This window comes from Panicum virgatum, chromosome 1K, assembly GCF_016808335.1.
Source record: "Panicum virgatum strain AP13 chromosome 1K, P.virgatum_v5, whole genome shotgun sequence".
NCBI lineage: Eukaryota > Viridiplantae > Streptophyta > Magnoliopsida > Poales > Poaceae > Panicum > Panicum virgatum.
Window position 1 is genome coordinate 52,536,093 of NC_053136.1, and position 22,100 is coordinate 52,558,192.

Sequence of the window (22,100 nt, forward strand, 5' to 3'; positions counted from 1 at the left end):
CGGTGGCGAACAGATCGACCAAGCATTACAGGCAGCTGACCGCTTGCCTGCCGCCATTGTCAGCTAAGCAACGAAAACTTAGGGGTGTTTAGTTCATTTTGCAAAATTGTGTAAAGATGTAAAGAGGGCATTTGAAGTACTAAATGAAGTCTATTTGTAAAACTTTTTGTATAGATGGATTGTAAATCGCGAGACGAATCTAATGATGCTAATTAATTCATATTTAATCAATAATTAGCGGATGATTACTGTAGTATTACTGTTACAAATCATGGATTAAGTAGGCTCATTAGAATCGTCTCGCGATTTACAGCCCATGCATGCAAAAAAGTTTTATAAATAGACTTCATTTAGTACTTCAAATTAGCAAGATTCCGTTTCACTTTAATGCGTTTACGGCTTTTTTGCAAAAACCTGTAAAGATCGGCCTCACTTTACCTACGCATCCATGGCAAAAGATCTCGCGAAAGGTGCAGTAGGATCTAGCTGCTAGTGTTTGTTTCTTCTTCAACTCGTTTTTTAATAATCACAACCAAATGGGAAATCAAGGAATCTCGCGAGAGCGAAAGCAAGAGGAAGAATTGACGAATGACGATGCTGCTGGCTCATGGCATGGACGACCAGAAGCTGCCGTCGTCCATCATCACGATCTCGTTCAACCCGTCCCAGATGTCCTGCTCCTTCGCCGCGGACCTTGTGCCCTGCTGCCAGGCCGGCGCCGGCGCCGGCGACGCCGCGTTCGACCCGCAGTTCTCGTGGAGGCTCTCGGGCAGCGGCTGCGGCGGCAGGAGGTGGTACGTCGAGGCCGGCACCCAGGAAGGTGCCGGCGCCGGGGCCGCGGCAGCAGCAGCCGCAGCTTGGGCGGCGGGGAAGTTGAGCTTGGCGCGCTGGCCCCGGAACTCGACCGCGGCGACGTCGTAGGCGCGCGCGGCGTCCTCGGCGGTGTCGAAGGTGCCGAGCCACTTGCGCGCGGCGCGGTGCGGGTCGCGGATCTCCGCCGCCCACTTGCCCCACGGCCGCCGCCGCACGCCACGGTACTTGCTCACCCTCCTCCTCCTCCCCCGCTTGCCCACGCCTCCGGTGACCGCCGCGCGGCTCGCGGAGCACTCTCCCGCGTCGTCCTCGCTGTCGCTGCTCGACCCGGTCCCCGCCGCGGCGATGGTCTCGCAGCCGCCGGCGCACGGCCCGTCCGCGCCGCACCCGGCGCACGCCACGGCAGGAGCGGGAGCCGCAGCAGCCACCGCCGCCGGCGCCGCCTCCGGGAGCAGCGCGGGCACGGCATTGTCCCCGGACACGACGGAGATGAGCGCGCGGAGGATGAGCGAGTCCTCCTGCTCGGCGTTCGGGAGGAGGAACCCCCCGCGCTCCAGCCTCGGCGCCATGGCGGGAGCCGGGTAGCGGTGACGGCTGTGGCTCTGCCCCTGCGACGACGTGGCGCCCGGTTCGTGTTGCGAAAGTGTCGACGAGCGACGTGCTGAGTCAACCTCTCTCTCTCTTTGTCTCGTGATGATTCGCCTCCTGGTGTTCAGGGTGCCATGCGCCCATGGGTTTTATATACCGTGAGAGCACGAGACGACGTCATGGCATGCCCGCGAGCCACCGGCTCGAGGCGCACGCGGAGTCCAAGCGGCGGGGGATTGCCGCACGTTCCGGTCATGGGGTGGGAACGGAGGCGAAGAACAATTAATTAATTAAGATACGGATTACCAGCAGAGGAGCGAGCGGGCGCCCTGCCATATAGTGGTGCGCTTTAATCCTTTTTTTAATTTTGGGAGAAAAGTGTATCTTAATCTAATCTGTTGGCAGAGTTCACACACTACTATCTTATAGTGCATGTAATCTGGCGTTCTTATCTTATGATTAGCGCAGATCATGAGCCCGATCGGCACACGTTCATTTCGTGCGCCGCACTGCAAGCTTTGTGTTCAAATTAATTACTGCCATTGAAACCATTTCGATCTTTGATCAGCAGTATGCCGATCTCTGGATGCTTGTAGTAGAAAAAACGTTCTTAGTTAATCCGGGTCAACGTTTGCTGGTGCCCAAATAACAGAGAAGTACAGCGCTAATAGCGTCACTAGCAGGGCTGAGTCTGGAACTAGATGAAAGCACCACATAAATTCGTCCAAACAATATCACATTCTACTTGTTTTCTTCGTCATGTGTAGAAAGAAACTCAGTAGAAAAACTAGTCAGTGTGGATTGAGACCGAGTCATTTCTCTTCGTGCCCAGCCTGTTTCCACAGCCGGTGCGCCGCTTGGGGTTGGGACTTGGGGTTGGCCCCCCTAGCCTAGCCCTAGCGGACCGAACGCTGAAAACCCATCTGCACATGTGGGGAGGAGGAGAGGGGACCCCTTGCCTTGACCAGGCGTTGAACTGAATAATAAACCACTCCACTTAGAGAAGTCAGAGCGGGCCCGCCGTGGCGCGCCGGCATGGGCCCACGCGGGACCCCACTTGCATGTCCGATCAGCGGTGGGAGAGAATTTTAGTATTTATTAGGGGCCGCCGGGCCGATGAGGTCGGCCGGCCTAGGCCCACCCCACCAGCTAACAGCCGACTACAGCTATGCATGGCTGCGAGGCCGGCGCTGCGCGTCGCGTCCTCCTCGTCGGCGGGCTCGTCGCCGTGGTTGAAGCCGGTGGGAAAAAAAAAAATGATCAGGTTTGGATAGGCGCGGGCGCACGGCGTGCCCGTCCCTGTCAGGTCGGCCGGCGGGTGGGTCCTGGCTTCTCAACTTGTCATGTTGACCGGGGCTGATCCAAAGCTAGCTAGTACACGAGTTCGTGTCCGTCGACCAAGTAGCGCTGTCAGTCGCCTGCTCGCCTGTCTCTGAATTTCTAAATTTTGTCGGCCTATCTCTGAATTTGGCCCCAAAATAAAATTGTAGGCTTCCTCACAAACAAATACGGAGTACGAGCAATATCCGAATTTTATAAAATAATACTTTGGTATTTTTAGCGTTGAACATCTCGATTAAATGTGCTGCAAAAATCACGTACATCGAAGGAGCTCAAAAACGAATTTTGATTACACCAATTAGACTCAGGAATCGCATAAAAATAGTTGTAATTATGATGCTGCGTCCTTTTCATGACATAAAATGTTTAAGACAAGATAATTAGTTCACCAAATAATTAAAAGCGGCCTTAGTTTAACTTAATTATAAATCCAGGATAAATTCACTGCAATTAGAATTTCAAGTGCCAAAGACCTTAAGAACCACAGAATTTTATTTCATTACCTTCCAAACATGCTACTTAGGAGTAACAAACACGGACAAAAAAGAAAAAGAAAAAGAAAAAGGAAAAAAAAATGGGCGGGCAAGAGGAGCCAGCAGTCCCGCACCCAGGTGTCATGAAGCAATCCTGAAAAACTATGTGGTACAGTAGTTGCTGGATACTAGACCGTAGACGTATAGTAAGAACCATGCACCATTTCATATCTAGTGAAAAAAAATTAGTACATGTCATTATTACTCAACTATATAAATATATATGCCTCATCCTTTCTTGTTTACGGATGAAGTACTTGATCTCGCATAGAGGTGTGGCAATTATCCCGTATTAGGTAAGAAAAACTTGCAGATCAAAACTGCAAAAGCTCTTCGTGCCAGAGACACAGATTTGGCTCAGATTTTCTCCCAGACAGCGTAGCCATCGCCGTGCGCCGAGACCTGGAAGCCTTCGGGGATTAGGTGCTCGCAATCGAATCTCGATCCGATCTTCACGACGACCTTGCCGTCGATCTCAGCGAGGTAGAGGTCGGCGTCGGCCTCGATGATGCGCAGCTCGCTGTCCGGCTGGATCCCGTGGCGGTCCCTGATGGACACCAGGTGCGCGATCTCGTTCTTGAGGCCCCAGTCGAAGAAGTGATCGTAGAACTGGGGAAGAAATCAAAAAAATTCTTCAGTTCATCACGGCCATGCACGGCAACTTAGAGAGCGAATAACAGACATAGAGGCGATGACTCACGATCATTGGGGTGCCGGGGTGCGTGAGGATGTAGGCGTAGCCCTGCATGACCTTGTCGGCGGGGAACGGCCACATGTGCTGCGTCGAGCCGGTGTCATGGTTGTCGATGAAGGTGACGGCCTTGGCCGGCCACCACCCGATCATGCCGGGCGCCTTGCCGTCGGCGCCGCGGAGCCGCCACAGCTCGCCGTCGACGGCGACGTTGAGGATGCCCTTGGTGGTGAAGTCGAACGTCGTGGCAGGACCGGACCTGCCCACGCGGTCCACCCAGTTCACCAGCTCCTGCCGGTGCGCGTTCTGGTCGTAGTAAGGCCTGCCGTCGCCGCCGTAGGCCAGCGAGGTCCATATCTCCGCGACCGCGAAGCTGGGCTCGGTGTTGTCGATGTAGATCTTGGCGACGTCGGCGGAGTAGCCCTTGGCGAAGTCGAGGCGCCAGGCGTCGAAGCCGATGTCCGTCTTGAGCCAGTTGAGCCAGCCGATGAGCTCCTGCTGGACGCGCGTGTTGAGGTGGTCAATGTCCGGGGCGCCGCCGAAGTCCGCGCCGGTGTCGGGGTTGCCCGTGCCGTCGGAGTAGGTCCGGTCGTCGCTGCAGATCATGTGGGGGCCCCAGTCGAGGCGGGAGTCCGGCGTGCCGCCCTCGAACATGCAGTAGATGCCGCGGCCGTCCTGGTGCTCCGCCGTGCGGTGGTTGATGACGATGTCGGCGATGACCTTGACGCCCTTGTCATGGAACGCCTCGATCAGGGACTTGAGCTGCGCCTCGTTGCCGTACTTGGATGCGTCAAGATCGTACAGGCGACCCGGCAAGTAGCCTGTGGACGTAACCACGCAAAGGAGACGTGGAAGAGTGACACGTCAGCACACCCAAGCTATATATACATACAACTTTTCTCTACTGCTGTGATGCAGATGGGAGCTGCAGAATAAAACAGAGCTAAGGAAAGCACCTTGCTCGGCCAGAGAGTGCGACGCCGGAGGGAGCCAGACGTGGGTGATGCCAGCCTCGGCGATGTCCTCCACCTTGCCCATCAGGAAGTTGTACCATCCTCCGTTCTGCTTCCACGACTCCCAGTTGAAGCCCTGACGGGAGGTAGCAAGAATTCAGGCTCAGTCCAGACTACCACAGCACCGATAAGAGTGACGAGTGACAACGATCTTAATTCTTATTACCTGAAACAGGACTTGCCCGGCTGCCGAGTTGGACGACAGGCCAATAAGGGCGATGAACAGAGCCACTAGAAAGAATCCCTTGTTCGCCATGTTCTCTAGCTCTGCGGGTGTGTATCGGAAATGGAGGAGATGGCTGGATGTTGCTTGCCGGTGTGCCTGGCCGGGTATTTATAGGTGACCATGCCGGAGCCCCAGCGATCAACTTGCAGCCGTTCTGCGGCGGCGTGCCTGAGCTCGATCGGTGCTTCGGGACAGCGCATTAATGCCGGCCGAACGCCGCCGGAATTTGTCATCGGCCGGTGAGCCCGTAGGCGACCTAACGGCCAATGACGGAGCCCTGTCCGATCCGAAAGGCAGCACCGGTCAATACGTATTTCAGTTACTGCTGCGGCCTGCAGATAACGTGAGCGATCTTCAAGCGTCTACGCGGCGGAGCTGCCTCCACGCCATTGGCGGGGAAAGAAAGTGATGGCGTTTGCTGCTTGCCTGCTTGACGTGAGTTCCGACTTCCGACGACGACGCTGATCAAAATCGACTGCGAATTGCAAAAGAAATCTGCACGAATGTTCAGAACAGGAGAAGCAATCGACATGCAGTACTATGCAAGCCGTAGTTCTCCATCACTTGCGGTAGTAGGATCTACACGTTCGTTTCAGGATATGGTGCATCTCTCGAAGCGGACAACTCTAGGGGATGAGCTTCGAGCCCAAGTTTTTTTTTTTTTGAAAAGGAGCCCTAGAAATTTCCAACAGACAATCTGAACCACTCGACGACTACTGTACCCTACCATACCCGGATCAAAAGCAACTGGTGGAGTTTATCCAGAGCTGTATTCGTTCGAGAACCATAAGTGATCCACGTCGATTTCTTGGCGAGGATAACGTAAGGCACAGCAAAAATTGGCCCGATTTAATTCGGTTGGTACTCCAAGGAGAAAAAGAAATATGGAGGCGGTTGCAACTCTCCGCATCCTTTTCGAATCCAAAGTACCCTTCCTGGCCATTGCTCGAGCAGTCGAACTTGCCATATGCACACTCCCTTTGCCTGCAAGGATTAATTGTCTGATAAGTTGTGAGATGCCATTTCAGTTTTCAGAAATCTGAAGTGAACCGCACCAACTCAAAGTTCTCAACTGAATGCGCACAAGAGTTTGGATGGCACACTCATCAGGGAATGTTTGATAACCTGAATACCTGATCACAGTTAAAAAAAAAAGGAAAAAATAAGTACCATAAAAAAGGAAAAAAAGTACCATAAAAAAACGACCAAAAAAATGGAGACGCGGGGAATCGAACCCCGTGCCTCTCGCATGCGAAGCGAGCGCTCTACCATATGAGCTACGTACCCTTCGATGCTGCAGTGTTGGTTAGATAACCTTTATCTGAGAGAAAATCCTCCTTTTATTTGCATCTCCTTTTATTTGCAAAACTTGAGATTCCTGAAGAACATGACTCTCATTCACCGTGTTCCAGTTCCATAACTGAGTATAACACATTGTGATCTAGCACGAGCTAGTAATTAAAGAAAAGTCATACTCTTCAAAAAAAGAAAAGAAAAGTCAAATATACACTTTCTTATCTTTATTAACCAATCTCTCACCGACGGCTTCCTGGTTTTGTCAGATCTGAACCATTTCTCCATGCGCAGGGATCTGACCCATCACTTTGGGTTGATGAACTTTTCAGTAGAAACGCCTCCGAATCTTTGCCAATTTTGTTCTTCAGTAAGCTATTCTCCCTGATCTTGAGATGGCACTTGCTAATGCATCTCTTTTTATCCACTGGACACAGAATTAACCAATTGCACGCCATCCTAGCAATCTATGCTACCAGCTTCTCCAAGTGTTGTTGAGATCTACTCCCTCCGCTCCAAATTGTAAGTCATTTTGGCAAATCTAAATACATAGACTTTGCTATGCACGTATATAAACACTATGATATATGGAAAAAATTATGTATCTAGATTTAAAATGGAGGGAGTATTTCAACGGGTGGTGGCCGGCCAAGGCCGTGACCTTCATCGACAACCACGACACCGGCTCGACGCAGCACATGTGGCCGTTCCCCGCCGACAAGGTCATGCAAGGCTACGCCTACATCCTCACGCACCCCGGCACCCCAATGATCGTGAGTTACATTAGTAATACTTCTATGTTCTAAGCTCTAAACTGACACGCACACGATCGTGATCACTGAAGAAATTTTTGGATTTCCTCTCCTAGTTCTACGATCATTTCTTCGACTGGGGCCTCAAGAACGAGATCGCGCAACTGGTTTCCATCAGGGACCGCCACGGGATCCAGCCGGACAGCGAGCTGCGCATCATCGAGGCTGACGCCGACCTCTACCTCGCTGAGATCGACGGCAAGGTCATCGTGAAGATCGGATCAAGGTTCGATTGTGGGAACCTCATCCCAGCAGGTTTCCAGGTTGTGGCGCACGGCGATGGCTACGCCGTCTGGGAGAAAATCTGAGACAGATTTATGCCTCCGTACGCCCGGCACACAGAGCCTTAGAAGATTTGACCTTCATACTCTGAAAACTGTCAATGTAGTAAAAATTAAGTTCATCCGTAAACAAATTGAGGATGAATGGCATACATTTTGTACGGTTTTATGAATACCCAATACAGACTTTCTTGTTATGAATGATGCATGACTGGGAATCATAAAGTGGCTTCTTGGTTTTCCTTCAGGCTTTGTCTGGAAACAAACAACTCCAATCCATACGTACTGGAAGGGGTGAGAGTGTGAAATTAATTCATTTTTCACTCCAATGCACTTGTACTGGAAGGAAATGGCTTTATCTACACAAAGACTTGAGGTTCTACTGTGATGACTTTTGGTACCAACAGAGCATGTATCTTATTGCTGGGCTACTTAAGGTGAAATTGAGGGCAGGCAATGTGCAGCGGCAGCAGGATCGGTGACATGCAGCATTGTGATTCTTATTTATCGGCATTCTCTGTAACGTGAATAAGGGAACCTTAGCTTTTTTGCTACAACACCACCAAAAACAAATCGTGCCATGGAACAAGGCAGCAGCGTCTACTTTACAAGAAAGAAGGAACGGCAAGTCGGCTCTGATTCTGAAGACGTCCCGGTGGGTGCTCTGCTCCTACTCCTCGTCCTCCTCCCTCTCCCTGGGCACGGCCCCGAACCGCTCCACCAGGAGGTCGGCCACGACGGGCACCAGGTCCTTGCACGGCACGGCCTTCCTGTACACGTCCGCCAGGTGCGAGTCGCTGCCGACGCGGCCGCCGACGAAGATGTCCGCCGCCTCGCAGATGTTGCCGTCGCCGTCCTTGGTGAGGCAGCCCATGAAGCCGATGTCCGCCACCTGCACTTGGCCGCAGCTGTTGGGGCAGCCGGTCCAGTGCATCCGCACGGGCCGGGGCACGGCCACCCGCTTCTCCACCTCCCGCGTCACCTGCAGCGCCCGCGCCTTGGTCTCGATGATGGCCTGGCCGCAGAACTGGTTGCCCGTGCACGCCACCAGGCCCCTGAGCAGAAGCGACGGCCGCGGCGAGAGGCGCTCCCGCAGCAGCGGCTCCGCGAGCAGCGCGCCGACCCGCTCGTTCCTGACGTTGGGGAGCACCACGTTCTGCTCCACCGTGAGGCGGAGCTCGCCGGAGCCGTACTCGTCGGCGAGGCGCGCGAGCTCGAACATGTCCGCCGCCTGCAGCCGGCCGACGGGCACGTGCAGGCCCACGTACGAGAGGCCCTCCTGCTTCTGCGGGTGCACGCCGAGGTAGTCCCGGCGCTGCCACTTCTTGTCGATGAGGTCCTCCGGCGCGGCGCGCTCCAGCACCCCGTTCGGCATCCTCTTCTCCACCTCCGACCGGAACACCTCCATCCCCTGCATAATAAGCAATGTGTTCTCGTCGTCAGCTGCTGAAGCATCATGAATCGGATATTCAAATTGAAGGAGGGAGGCCTTGCTTACGAGTTCGTCGATGAGCCACATCATGCGCGTCTTCTGGCGGTTGCCCCTGTTGCCGAGGTCCCTGTACGCCTCGAGGATAGCCTGGCAGACCGGGATGACGTCGTCACCAGGGACCCAGGCGTCGAGCGGCAGCGCCTCGCCCCACCTCTTGGGGCTGATGAACCCGCCCACGAGGAGGTTGAAGCCGAACTTGCCGTCCTTGAGCGCCGGCATGTACGCCAGGTCGTTGATGTGCGGGTGCTCGTACAGGTCGTGCGTGCCGACCACGCACACGTTCCATTTCCTCGGCCTGCGATGCCATCACCAGAAGCAGCAGCTAGCCGTGTCACTGAGACTGAGGCGTGTCCAGGAGGATTGGCATCGCAATGCGAAGAAGAAGAAGAGGACTCACAGGTTGGTGATGGTGGGGTTGCCCTGGGAGTTGTTGGTGATGTAGGAGGAGAGCAGGTTGGTGTAGGGGCGCGTGTCGACGATCTCGTCGGGGTCGACGCCGGCGAGCGGGTTGCCGACGGGGTTGCGCACGTTGTCCATGCCGCTCTGCAGGCTGGTGAGGCCGACGGCGCGGAGCCCCTCCAGGATGGCGGGCACGTCCGGGAGCGTCACCCCGCGGATCTGCCAGTTCTGCCGCGTCGTCACGTCCGCGCACCCGTCCGCACCGTACGCCTCGATCACACTCGCCAGGTACCGCGTCTGCTCGCTCGTCGTCACGCCGTTGGGCAGCTTCAGCCGCATCATGAACCGCCCGTCTGCAGGACACCACAGCACAGGAGGGCAACGCATCAATCAACCGGCCGTTCATGATGCCCAGCCGAACATGGTTAGTATCTTCCCAATCGGAGAAAGAAATGTTCTCCCAGAACACGTCTCTATCCTCATCGGTCTGGGATAAACCAAGCCAACAACGGAACTGGAAACTCTGGAAACAAGCATATTCGTGCTCTGTATATGGAAGGTACAAACAAAGTTTCTGCTGCATATCGGACACCAAAGAACTTTAAGTCTGACGGTTCTACCCAGAAACGGAATTGTTCCAAAAGAAAAGGCAAAGGAACGAAACTACCATACAGTACGAATCAGGAATCCACAAGTTGGTTTTGAACTAGGAGGCACGTTGTGTTGTTTAACAAGGAACAGGCCACAAGGGGAAAAAAATTATGAAAACACTTCCCAAGCGTTGAGAGAGCTAGTACGTGTCATTTCGTTTGCACGATTGGGATACTTGACCTTTGGCCCTTCAGGTGTATTTTAGTACAGGCGTCGTATATAAAAGAATCTCACAGTATACTGTTGCAACCAATCCCTTGATGCCACCAAGAAATTTTCTAGTATTGCCTACTCACAAGTCGAAGCTGAGCCTTTTTTAAGGAAAAAAAAAATCCAATGAAGTCCAAGTCTCCAAGATGAGTCTGAGATCGAGTTGGGATTTTGGGTCGCAAGGAAAGTTTTTTTTTTCATCCTACATAAGACTTTTGAGCTTTTTCTGAAAAATTGTTGTTGTGTTTTTAGTTCTGAAAATCCAACACTAGCTTTTACAAAAATATATTTAGTTTTCTAAGCTCGAAAGCAACAAAAAGCTTATAGAATTGAGTTTTTCATATAAACTTAGGTTTTCTGAACTTCCAGCTTTCCTAAAGCTGCGAGAGAAGTTCGATATTTGTTTGAGCTTCTGCTGGCTTTTCACACTGAGAAGCTGCCAGGAAGCTCAAACAAACCTTACCCTGAGGCTCCAAACAAAGTACACGCACATTTGCAAATGAGTAACCAATTCACAAACACATTTTGGTAAATCCCCCCAATACGCATTATTCAGCCGTGAAAGAAAAAACTACCTGACGCTGTGATTCACGCAATAAACCATACACAGAGCCCCTTGGGTAAAAAAAAAACACTATGCAGATCAAGCCCAAAAGGAGCATGAGCAGTTGAGCACATGGTGATGGTCAGATGGAAGCATCGAACGTGCAGTGAGACTACAGTGCAGGCCAGTCATAAACCATTATCCACCATAAGCGAGCAATCATCTACCGCGAACAAGTACGTAACTAGTAGTGCATCAAGAACAGAGTATATACAAGCAAATTCTTGATAATCGCCTGAAACCAAATCGCAACAGAATGCATTGCCGGCGACGGCAAGTAAGCGATTAGCATTGCGCTTGCGCAGAGAGGGGACGGACGTACACTGGTGCTTGCGGCGGTGGAAGAGGCCGAGCCACTTGAGGCGAACGTCGACGTCGTCCTTGGTGAGCTTGGCGGCGTCGATCTCCTCCATGGGGATCTTGGCGAGGTCCTTGATGCCGTCCTCCATGAACAGCCCCATGGGCTCCTTCTCCAGCTTCACCTTCTCCTGCGGGTTCAGCCCCGTGCGGTACTTCTCCTTGAGCACCCAGTACCCTCCCGCCCGCTGCTCGACCCTCGGCTCCAGCCGCTCCGCGGGGACCTCGCCCGCCGCCGGCGTGGGCGACGGCACGGAGACGGCCGCCCTGGCGCGGCCGGGGCGCCGGCGGGACGAGGACGACGACGCCGCGTGCGCGGAGGGCAGGGGGAAGCGCTGCAGGGACGCCGAGGAGGCCATGGCTGCTGGTGGCGGTGGCGGTGGCACTGCTGCCGCGGCTGCTGTGCCTGTGCTGCGGCGGTGGTGGTGGCCATGGGTGGCGAGCGTGTGGATGTTTATTGTGGGGCGGGAGGGGCCGCGCCGCACCGCTTCTTGGCCCTTGGGGAGTTCAAGAGGGCAGATGCCGCGCGCCGCGAAATGGCAGCCACCGGGTGCAGAATTACCGACGTGCCCACGTCCCGCTGGGTCCGGCTCTAGTAGGCTCCAACAAACCATGTTCTACTCGTGTTTTTTTTTCCTCACGCATTTACATTCTATTCTTACAACGGAGCTGGCACTTTTATGTACTTTTGCATTAGAAATATAACATTTATCATAAGATAGTTAAAACTTATTTTTAACTAATTAACTTTTTTTGGATTTTTTTAACTAATTAACTTACCCTAAACGGAAGGATAAGTACTCATACTTCAATCTGCTTGACATGGCATATGCTGCATTTTGCTCTCTTTTTTTTGGAACAAAAGAAGTTGTGCAACTAAATTTTCTGGAGATGACATACATACTCATCAATTCATCATATTCAGGTGGACTAGACGGCTACGAAACCAAGGGGCGATCAGCTGATTCGGAGCAAAAGGAGAGGCGAAGCTTGCCCGGTTTCAGGCCCCGCTTGGCGCTTCGCTTATCGCTGAAGCCTGAAGCAGGCAGAGAAGGAAGGCGTCCCTCCATCCCACCCAGACCGGACATCCAAGAGCCGGGCAGGGCAGTTTGGTTATCTCGCCGGGCAGCCCAGGTACGCGGCTAACATGCGGGGGAGGGGGTGACCAAGAAAAGAAAGCTCGTGTGCTACGCTAGTTAGTTAACTCGCCAATCAGATCGAGGCCAAGGCCACACACACACACACACGAACCTGCGATAACTTAAACAATCGGCGACCAGGTACACCGGCGAAGGGAAAAGCGAAGCGCCCCATGAGCCGCCTCAAGGGTCGGTCGGTGTCGCTCGCCGGCGTGACGCCCGCGCACGGGTCCGGCGACAGAGGCGTGTGCTCGCTTCTCTTTGCTCTGCTCTGGCCGGACCCGGACCGAGCGGTGTGGGTGCGGGGGCTACATGCCGAGGCCGAGCAGCCAGCAACGGCCATACGTTTGGAGGCCACACGCCGCGGCCGGGGGACTTTGCCCTTTGATGCGCGTACAAGGGCGACGTGCCCATCCAATCCATCGTATTGTCTCAGCGGCCAGCCAGGCAGCCGGCCAGCCAGGTAGCGGGCGGGGCGCCTCTTGGCCCGGGGGCGTCTCGGCGACTCGGCCACGGGACTGCGGGAGGCGAACACGCTCGTTTTCGCTGGGATCCTACGGTTTCCTATCTGAATTTTGGAAGCGTCTGCCGCTGCTCTCGTTCGGGCGAGAAGTTGCCAGCATGAAATCTGTTGTGTTGTCTCTTATACTCGGAAAAGACGAAATGTCGAAATGAGCAATTCCGAAACTTATTGGCAGAAAACGCGAAACTTCGATTATTATGTACCACAGAAACAATAGTCTTGCCAACTACCAACTTTTGATAGGTGTGGCAATATTTAGGGTCTGTTTGGACGTATTAAAGTTAAGTGCTAAACTTTAACATCTTACTTACTATTTTTTTAAATTTTGATTAAAATTTTGTCCACCCGTTAGCACTTCTATTTGAATGCACTGATGCTAAACTTCAGCACTTTCACCTATTAACAGTTGGATCCAAATGAGACCTTAGCCAATACTGGATTTAGTGTGAAAATTTTACACTCATCTCAACTCCTAGAGCTCTATTTATAGGAGACAATTCTTTCGTGATCAGATACCACCTGTGCATTAAGCAAATAGAAGAAATAACATAAACACATAACTACAGTATAACAACAAGCTAGTACTGGAGCACCAAAATTCCATCTGCAAGCGATCTTTACTTCTTTGGAACCTACCACTCCACATGGATTTCAACAAATGCGAAATCGCAGGATATTAAAGCCCATGTGGACAAATCAATATCACAGAAATGTTACACGGAAACAAGCACTCGAGCATCTACTTCAGTAATCTTGTCTCCTGCGGAAATGCCTGAGAATGAAACTGTCTGCATACATGGGGTACTTTTGTCGGATGAGACCTTTGACGCACTTCCAGAAAGAAAAATCAACTTGCTCACCATCCTTCCTAACTATGAATAAACACCTTGAGTTTTCGAATTCTGGATGTAATCCTACCTGGAAAATTATACTAATTGTTAGTTCCCAAAGAAGTCAGATGATAACGAAGGCAACTCTCAACAATAGTATACAATACAAAATACATCTCTATCCATAATAGAAAAAACTCTGATATTTATTGCCATCATGTGACTATACTGCGAAACAAAGTCAAAACTCAGAAGCAACAAGGGATGCTGAGATGGTCGCTGATTTATTTTCTTAAGCTCCATTTATTAAAGATAATATCTAGGCTGGTTTAAGACAACTCACCGTGATGTAGTCAATACCACATCCAATTTTCTTCTCATATTGTGGATGGAATGGAAGCAACCTTTCCAGGATCGCCTTTTCATGTTCAGGACTGAACCGATCGCCACTTTCATACCTGCAACAATTTCTCTAGGTGAAATTAACAATATAAAGATATGAAGTTATAGCACAGACTGCAAGTTACAACAACTAGCTTAGGAAGAAAGTTATACTTCCTGATGGTAAAAGGTGGATACAAACGAAAGTCCAATTCAGCCTAACAACACACTGTTGTATCCTCAGGCTTCTGTAGTCAGTTCTGTTTTAAAATTGAATCTTGCTGATTGTTGGATGATTGTGGAACCACATGGCATGCCTAGTAGGCCAGTACCATAAAGGACTTATCATAAAGCAAATCAAGTGCTAAATTACTATGGTCCATTAGTCAGGAGCCACAATAACAAACAGCATATGTTGCAAGTAACAATGCAAATTTCTTATTTATTGACATAGTAATCATAAGTATGCTATGTTTCACATGGCAAGGCCATGGTAAATTAATAGCATAGTAGAATGGACCAAATTTTACAGAACAGTTTCATGTTCTACACAATGCAATGAGCTCATTTTTTTATGAGAAACTTGGATAGAGTGAAACTAACTGAATTTTGCAAAGTTGCCTTCTTCTGCAGGATGAAAAAAAGAGTAGAATTCAACTATACGTCATGACACAAGTTGCATGATATCTTAGCAAACATCATGACTCAATCAGTTGCCTAAACCCAAATCATTCCATCACAGGCAGCAAAAGAAGTGAGCGCATGAACCAGTTCTGCTGACTGAATGAGCTAGCTTGATACACTATAACTGAGTGTTTGTAGAAATGATGCAAAGCTGTTAGTAACTAGGAAGATTTCAAGGTCTTCGGAGAAATGTGAAAAGGATGGTGAAGAGGAAAAGGTGGACCCTAATCAGGAAGGGTACACATTTCAGCATTAATCACCTATTCGTGCTGTACAGTTCAGATGGTTCCACAACAAGTTGTATTTCAGACATTGTTAGCATATAGGCCGTCACAAATTGCCAGTTGCCCGATTAACTTAAGACGGTAATAAAGTTTGATCAGGTAATAAGAAAGAGGATATGCTAAGGGTAAGCCGTAAGCGTACAAGCATGTATGAGGCGTGGGAGATATCGTCAGTTTGCTTGAAACCTGTTATTGTGTGGTTTCCCCTCAAATTGCAATATATAATTTATATTAACGTATAATCTGTGATATGTTCATCCAACCAATTAAATGAACCCCCATTCAGCCAATTTCCCCTCATTCATTGATTTCTCAGCATAGGGCATATTGTGTTGTCCAATACCAATCTAGATGCCGCCACTATATGAGGGTTTAGGGTTTAGGGTTTAGGGTCGATGGAGACACTGCAATGTAAATTGGTCCAGTTGTGTCTCCATCAATGGTTAATAGTCATTTGCATTGCAGTGTCATAAGCATAGGTCACACACACCATCTGTTCGATGAATTGCGTTTGGCTACGGGCGTACGTGCACAGCAAAAATAATTCCAGTGACTACACTAAAATTCAGGCTGAATGACAAAATTACTAATGAATTCCTGGTGCTAGTCGTCAAAGCAAAAGGCGTCGAGAGGAGAAGTTGCGTACTTGCCGGAGTGGAGGATCATCCGGACGAAGCCAACGAGCGGCACGGTGTCCTCGAGGATAAGGTCCTCCCAGTCGACCCACTCCCTCTCCGGCGCCTTCCCCCTGCCCCGAACCCCTACCTCCTCGGGCGCCTCCTCCTCCACCGGGCCATCCAGCGAAGAGCCCGCGTCGACGTCCCTCTCTTCCTCCGCCGACGTCGTCGTCGCCACCTCGGGCCGCCGCAGGATGGCCGCCGGGTCGGGCGGCGCCGCGCCCTGCTCGCGCGCCCTCACCGCCGCCACCGCGCGGCCGTGCGCGTGCCCGTGCCCGTGCCCGCGCCCCCGGCCCCGGAGGAGCAGCAGGCAAGAGGTCGAGGCGAGGTGAGAGCCGGGGAGGATACAAGGGCGGGCGAGGGCCGGCGCGGCCATGGCGTGCGCGCGCGGCGAGGGGAAGTGCATGTGGGCCGGTTCGGGGGTGGGCGGGTCCGGGCGTCACGGCATGGTACGGACGGCGCGCGCTGTGTCACGGGCCCGGCCTCCCGCGGCGGAGGTGGGTGGAAGGCGTCGCGCGGCGGCGGCTCGTCGGGGGTTTTGCGAATCCGACGGGGGCGGTGGTTTTGGGTGGAGCCTCGCGGCGCGTGGGGATGGCGCAAGTAGTGGCTGGGAAGTTAGCCGCGGAGCTGCATGGAGGAGTGGATAGGTCTGTGCCCTGTGGTTCTGTTCGGTTCCTGCCCAGGGAGTCAGGGACACGGGAACGGGAGAGCAGGGAGCGCCAGACCCAGACCCAGACCTCGTTGGCGAGGCCACGAGCCCCGGCTGCTCAGCGGCGAACGGAAAGGAGGCAGTGATATTTCGGAGAGCATGTGTAGTACATTTCGGCCTAAATGCACATCCTCTGGGCCAAACTAATTTTGTGGGCTCAGGCTTTGGAGATTCCTACCCGGATTTGTGCTAGCTTGACGCAGCTAGCGGCCCAAACGAGCTCTTCTTACGACGAGGCGTAGCCCATGGGCCGGAAGACTTGCTGCCCGTGCTATTATGAAAGCTGGGCATTCGATTCGATGGTGCAAAAGCCCTGGAGTCTCCTGCATCGACGACAGTTCGGCCCACACGCACGGTCTTGTGCCTAAGCTCGAGACTATCCTAAGAGGATCTCTCTGTTTTTTGACTCATGCTCAGCTCATGCTTTATTCATCCGTTGGGACAGCCGAATCGCGACCCACAAGACGTGTTACAAAGTCTGAGAGGGGATCAAACCATATGTTTGGCCGATCCGGGTCCCTATCTAGGCCTGAACGAGCTAGTTCATGAGCACACATATTACAAACACGAGGTGTATCCGAACTACTCCAAACAGAACAAACACTACCATGCAAACCAATCATCACCCCAGCGATTATAACAAACACTACCATGCAAGTAATGACAAAGTAAAGCATCACAGTACGATACGACGATGGATGGATCGGCCAACCGACATGTATCGCCACGGGGGGGGGGGGACGAACAGTCCCCACCTGAATTAACTTTCATAGATGCCGGGAGAACCCGGTGAGGTTACAAGAGGCACAGTTTCAGCAGTGTGGCACTGCAAGAGGATAAAGCCAGAAGCTAGCTAGGGGGGAGATGTGACAGAACCGCCAAGTTAAATGGCTTAATTAAGCATAATGGCCATCATTTCAACGCATCAGGCGCATTAGCTTAATTAAGTGTAACCTGACAGCCTGTTTCCAACCCACAGGCCGATCGAAACACACCAGAAGTCTCGCGCGACGGCGAGCACAGACGGTACCAGCATAATATAATTTCACAAAAATAGATAATAACATAAATATTTACAAAACAACTTTAAATTTAGAATTTACATAAAATAAATGACAGCAGCGGAAGAGAATATGACCTGAGAGAAGGAAATTTGATTGAGAACCAATAAAACAAAACGATAACAAAGAACATGTGAGGACGTCACATCGAGCCCACTGATGCGAATCCTGGTTAGCTTCTATACCTAAAACATGGTAAACAACAAACCCTGAGTATACTAATACTCAGCAAGACTTACCCGACTTTTGGGTATACTTAGCCCACATATTTAGACATGCAAAGCTTTCTGCCTGGTGGATTTATTTGCAGAAAAGCATCTAAGGGTAGATTCTTAATTTCAAAATTTTAGCTACAAGTTATAGTTATAAAGTTGCTACACATCTATGATTTGCAGATCTATAACAATCAATGTGAAAACATAATTGATTAAATAACATCAACATGTATTATATCATTTCGTTTCATTTCCTTACTACGATGTGACTCGGAGATCAAGGTGCTCATGTCCGAGAGCGACTGACGGCGAATCGATCTGATTTAACCTTGCAAGGTGGACCTAACCAACACGGCACATATTTGCCCCGTCGGACAATACGAACCAACCATTCCCCTCCCCGCCTCGAACTACAGAACCGCCCCACCTGCATATAGTCAACCGAGCCCTACGAGAGACCACCAAAAGTAAACATATGCATCCCAATTCTCCGCGGCCACTCGACTGCCCTAAGGGGTGGGTAGAAGTTCTGTACTTTCGAAACAAGACAGTACTAGGTTTACCGGTTTCGACTACCTCCTACTCCCGGTATGTGGTTAGTACAATTCAAACATGATCAGCAGGGCCAACAACGGTACGGTCATCAATCGACTCGGACGGGGCTAAGACACCCAGGAACCCTGTCTTGCTGCCATACCTATACATCATCATCATTCCCCGCCTGGTCTCATATTTTCATATCAATTTCAACAACTCAGGTACTGTATATAAGTATATAACCTATATCTCGCGAGTAACCGGAAATTACTCGACTTCTAAATATCCTATATCTCGCGAGTGCAAAAAGTCACTCGACTTCTATCGAGAAGTATTAAGCATAGCATTTCTATCGTCATATACATGCTAGTATAATTCAGGAAAACCTCGGGATCATACAACTAGGGTTCCAATCAACTCCTGAAACGTAATGCACATGTAATAAATACATATATAGGTGTCATAATTTCAAATAATAGGATGTGCACCGGGGCTTGCCTGGGATTAACACTGAGTCAGTGTTAGTTAGATGATACTCGCTTGGCAAGTACCTTCCTTCTGTCATGCACATCGGGATCCATTCATCCATCTTCTAGATGTGTCCACCATTCACCGTGTAACAGATCAGCCCATTGGGCCAGTGGGCCAAAAATGAATAGTGCTGGGCCGAGGTTACTGTAGCAGACGGGGGGGTACTGTAGCTCGGGCACTGTAGCTGGATTGGGACGGACCCAACCTCGGGGGTACTGTAGCTCGGGTACTGTAGCACGTCTGGTACTGTAGCCCCGGGGTACTGTTCATCGCGGAACACTGTAGCTCGGTATGATGATCCCATACTGAAAGTTGAGAACGGAACAGACCAGCTTAAATAGCCGGTCGCGGGAAGTTAGTTAATTCCGGATCGATCTTTTTTGCGCGAAGCGAGGACGAAAGCGCAAGAGGATTAATTAGTAGGTGTGGTTTACTCAACTTGAAGAGTAGATCTTAGCCGTTATCCCGGGCCGGATCGTTACAGTGGTATCAGAGCCGACTCTCGCGGTTTCACGGGTAGGTGTGGGTCACGGGCCCAGCATGTACACGGGCGTGTGCGGGTCAGTGCGCGCGGGCATCGAGGATGCGCCGTTAGCACTGGACGCACAGACGTGTACATGTGTTGATTGGCACTAGGACATACAGTCGTGAGCCAAGAGAGGAGATCCTGTTCCTGTCCCGTATGGGTAAGCTGGTTCGATGATTCGACGAGGACGTCGAATCCTAAAGGGTGGGTGATTGTAACAGATCAGCCCATTGGGCCAGTGGGTCAAAAATGAATAGTGCTGGGCCGAGGTACTGTAGCAGACGTGGGTACTGTAGCTCGGGCACTGTAGCTGGATTGGGCCGGACCCAATCTCGGGTACTGCAGCTCGGGTACTGTAGCTCGGGTACTGTATCACGCCTGGTAGTGTAGCCCCGGGGTACTGTTCATCGCGGAACACTGTAGCTCGGAATGATGATCCCATACTGAAAGTTGAGAACGGAACAGACCAGCTTAAATAGCCGGTCGCGGGAAGCTAGTTAATTCTGGATATCCTTTTTGCGCGAAGCGAGGACGAAAGCGCAAGAGGATTAATTAGTAGGTGTGGTTTACTCAACTTGAAGAGTAGATTTTAGCCGTTATCCCGGGCCGGGTCGTTACACACCGTCTTCTGACTCGGCTTCAAAATCATGTGCTTCACCTCCATGCGTTGTACATCTAGCGTACCTAGATGAGATGCACCAATGCGGATGTCTGAATGCATGACAGTATAGTAGATGATACAGCAAAAAGAACAAGCGAGGCTGGCACAATGTCACGATTGCATGGACACGAGCATAATGCCATGTAATGCGATACGATTACAAGAAAGACATGACTGGGCAATCATTTATTGAGTAAACACAACAAACAAACTCAAAAGGCAATTGGGTTGGTGCTGAAATACTAGAGTTCATTTAATTTATTTTAGCCTGAAGTATTTCCTTCAAAAAGTATTACTAAACTTGCTTAGAACGACAAAACAAATACACAGAGCAAGACGGGTAACTAGAGATTTTTATTCAACTAAAAAGCACATAAGACCAAGTGGCATGCAAGTAACCCACAATCTGATCTTAGGAATTAACTTCAATTATGCAAAATCAATATGAATTATTGAAATTAAACCTGCATAGAAAGATTGCCTAACAACAAGTATAACAGGAAAGCTATGGCTAGCAACTAATCAAAAACAGAAACACGACTTACAACTTTAAACTTGTAACCAAATTTTACCAACATGATATGCTACTGAGAAGGAGTGTAAAAATAATTAACCAACATTTATTGATAACATAAAGTATTTATTTTATCCTCAACAAGACAAACTGAACAAAAATAGATTTACACACATGTGCATAGCTTCCGGACATGAATTTTTTACAATGAACTAAGCATGCAAAGAATAAACTACTGCATAAATTTCATAATTTTTGAACATCCAAAACTACAGATATTAAATAGACAAGCGTAAACAAGCATTAACCATGATTAAATCAATACATCATGAAAAATTTAAACAAATAGCAGGTTAAATATTTTTCCTAAGTTCTACATGCCAAATCAAAGCTAATCCAATTGGTTTTACATTTTTACCATTTTTCTACTATTTACTATGCATTTTCAAATCTTGCAACCACTTAAACTAACATTTAAACTAGAGCAAAAAATATTTAGAAACTGAAGATCAACCTGTAAGAAAAGTTGTAGATCTTAGGACAAGGAATCCAACAAATTTTAGTTTGCATTTTTCTAATTTTTCTATAATTTACTATGATTTTTCAAAAATTCAGCCAATTATTGCAAAACAACCCTTCGTAGCACTATTCATATGAGTCACAGACTTCGCAGAAAACACCATGGAATTCTTTCTATTGCTGTATGGGGTCCTTGGTCGCGAAAACAGGGGAAGGGTGAAAGGGGAAAGGCGATTCCGGCCATGGGAGGGCTTGCTGGTGGCGAGGGAGGGGTGGAGGAGCGAGAGAAGATCGGCGCGGACCTGTAGGTGGCCTTGGAGCGCGAGGAGGCGGTCTATGGCGGCGGCTCCACGACGGGTGGCGGGCGGCGGGCGGCGGCGGTGCTGTGCCGCTCCGGCGATGTTCCGGCGAGGCATGGAGGTGATGGCCGGGCCCAGGGGCTTCGTTGGGATGAGAGCAAGCGGATTTAGGGGTTGGTGGAGGGCGGGACGAGCTCGGTCGACGGCTCGGCGTGGAGGTGCGGGCGGCTGCCATGGCGGCGGCGGTAGCGGCAGCGTTCTCGCCGGCGGCGGCCATGGCGGCGGCGGTAGCGGCAGCGTTCTCGCCGGCGGCGAGGCCGGTCGGCGGCGAGGCCAGCGTGGGGAGGTCCAGGGGCGCGAGGCGCACCTCATGCGTGCGTCGGTGAGGTGGAGGCGGGCCGGTGGCGATGCGAGGCGGCGAGCGGGGCGGAGAGGCACACGTCGGCTCGGCTCGTGGCCGCGCGGCCATAGCAGGCGACGGCGCAAGGCACGCGGGCAGGTGGCCGTGCGCGGGCTCGGCGCTGCGGCAGCAGCGCAGGCAGCAGCAGCGCAAGCGAGCGGCGCTCGCGTGTCAGAGAGAGAGGCGAGGGAGAGAAAGAGGGGCAGCGGTCGAGCAGCAGCAGCGTGTGACACGCGGCGTGTCCTGCGCTCTGGCGGTGCCATGGCCAAATTGGTCACGGTGTCCACGCACAGGGCAAAAATATCA

The 22,100-nt window shown here is 51.0% G+C and overlaps 5 protein-coding genes and 1 non-coding gene across 7 annotated transcripts; 1 reads left to right on the forward strand and 5 right to left on the reverse strand.

Annotated features, from left to right (window-relative positions):
- Positions 1-349: 349 nt before the first annotated feature.
- On the reverse strand, positions 350-1,537 carry LOC120642816 (ethylene-responsive transcription factor ERF109-like). The gene has a single exon (XM_039919420.1). The coding sequence runs from the start codon at positions 1,380-1,382 to the stop codon at positions 606-608; it is 777 nt and encodes a 258-aa protein (XP_039775354.1). The 5' UTR covers positions 1,383-1,537; the 3' UTR covers positions 350-605.
- A 1,675-nt stretch (positions 1,538-3,212) lies between these two features.
- On the reverse strand, positions 3,213-5,414 carry LOC120642822 (alpha-amylase-like). The gene is made up of 4 exons (XM_039919431.1): positions 5,146-5,414; positions 4,923-5,055; positions 3,976-4,787; positions 3,213-3,884 (listed from the first exon to the last, which is right to left on the reverse strand). The coding sequence occupies exons 1-4, from the start codon at positions 5,233-5,235 to the stop codon at positions 3,633-3,635; spliced, it is 1,287 nt and encodes a 428-aa protein (XP_039775365.1). The 5' UTR covers positions 5,236-5,414; the 3' UTR covers positions 3,213-3,632.
- A 1,005-nt stretch (positions 5,415-6,419) lies between these two features.
- TRNAA-CGC lies at positions 6,420-6,492 on the reverse strand. The gene has a single exon. It is a non-coding gene; the product is annotated as a tRNA-Ala (tRNA).
- A 689-nt stretch (positions 6,493-7,181) lies between these two features.
- LOC120642846 (alpha-amylase type B isozyme-like) lies at positions 7,182-7,787 on the forward strand. Its single transcript, XM_039919458.1, has 2 exons — positions 7,182-7,271; positions 7,367-7,787. Exons 1-2 carry the CDS (start codon positions 7,197-7,199, stop codon positions 7,616-7,618), a joined length of 327 nt encoding a protein of 108 aa, XP_039775392.1. The 5' UTR covers positions 7,182-7,196; the 3' UTR covers positions 7,619-7,787.
- Positions 7,788-8,070: 283 nt separating this feature from the next.
- Positions 8,071-11,933, reverse strand: LOC120642833 (ferredoxin--nitrite reductase, chloroplastic). 2 transcript variants are annotated; one of them, XM_039919453.1, is made up of 4 exons: positions 11,270-11,933; positions 9,481-9,835; positions 9,090-9,378; positions 8,071-9,002 (listed from the first exon to the last, which is right to left on the reverse strand). In XM_039919453.1, the coding sequence occupies exons 1-4, from the start codon at positions 11,916-11,918 to the stop codon at positions 8,262-8,264; spliced, it is 2,034 nt and encodes a 677-aa protein (XP_039775387.1). In that variant the 5' UTR covers positions 11,919-11,933; the 3' UTR covers positions 8,071-8,261. The 2 variants fall into 2 exon arrangements, with proteins under 2 accessions (XP_039775387.1, XP_039775377.1); XM_039919443.1 differs by having other exon boundaries at positions 8,071-9,378.
- Positions 11,934-13,471: 1,538 nt separating this feature from the next.
- LOC120642857 (protein DCL, chloroplastic-like) lies at positions 13,472-16,456 on the reverse strand. The gene is made up of 3 exons (XM_039919468.1): positions 15,792-16,456; positions 14,140-14,254; positions 13,472-13,884 (listed from the first exon to the last, which is right to left on the reverse strand). The coding sequence occupies exons 1-3, from the start codon at positions 16,226-16,228 to the stop codon at positions 13,711-13,713; spliced, it is 726 nt and encodes a 241-aa protein (XP_039775402.1). The 5' UTR covers positions 16,229-16,456; the 3' UTR covers positions 13,472-13,710.
- Between the last annotated feature and the right edge of the window lie 5,644 nt (positions 16,457-22,100).

What these genes read in the sequence shown, in the direction of transcription:
- LOC120642846 (XM_039919458.1), top strand. Translation starts at nt 7,197, where the DNA reads ATGTGGCCGTTCCCCGCCGACAAGGTCATGCAAGGCTACGCCTACATC. An exon ending in ACCCCGGCACCCCAATGATC is followed by an intron (nt 7,272 to 7,366) that starts GTGAGTTACATT and finishes TTCCTCTCCTAG; the next exon opens with TTCTACGATCATTTCTTCGA.
- LOC120642816 (XM_039919420.1), bottom strand. Translation starts at nt 1,382, where the DNA reads ATGGCGCCGAGGCTGGAGCGCGGGGGGTTCCTCCTCCCGAACGCCGAG.
- LOC120642822 (XM_039919431.1), bottom strand. Translation starts at nt 5,235, where the DNA reads ATGGCGAACAAGGGATTCTTTCTAGTGGCTCTGTTCATCGCCCTTATT. An exon ending in CCGGGCAAGTCCTGTTTCAG is followed by an intron (nt 5,056 to 5,145) that starts GTAATAAGAATT and finishes ACCTCCCGTCAG; the next exon opens with GGCTTCAACTGGGAGTCGTG. An exon ending in GCACTCTCTGGCCGAGCAAG is followed by an intron (nt 4,788 to 4,922) that starts GTGCTTTCCTTA and finishes TTACGTCCACAG; the next exon opens with GCTACTTGCCGGGTCGCCTG.
- LOC120642833 (XM_039919443.1), bottom strand. Translation starts at nt 11,918, where the DNA reads ATGGTTTGTTGGAGCCTACTAGAGCCGGACCCAGCGGGACGTGGGCAC. An exon ending in CCACCGCCGCAAGCACCAGT is followed by an intron (nt 9,836 to 11,269) that starts GTACGTCCGTCC and finishes GGTGTCCTGCAG; the next exon opens with ACGGGCGGTTCATGATGCGG. An exon ending in AACCCCACCATCACCAACCT is followed by an intron (nt 9,379 to 9,480) that starts GTGAGTCCTCTT and finishes ATGGCATCGCAG; the next exon opens with GCCGAGGAAATGGAACGTGT.
- LOC120642857 (XM_039919468.1), bottom strand. Translation starts at nt 16,228, where the DNA reads ATGCACTTCCCCTCGCCGCGCGCGCACGCCATGGCCGCGCCGGCCCTC. An exon ending in ATGATCCTCCACTCCGGCAA is followed by an intron (nt 14,255 to 15,791) that starts GTACGCAACTTC and finishes AAATTGTTGCAG; the next exon opens with GTATGAAAGTGGCGATCGGT. An exon ending in GTGGTATTGACTACATCACG is followed by an intron (nt 13,885 to 14,139) that starts GTGAGTTGTCTT and finishes ATAATTTTCCAG; the next exon opens with GTAGGATTACATCCAGAATT.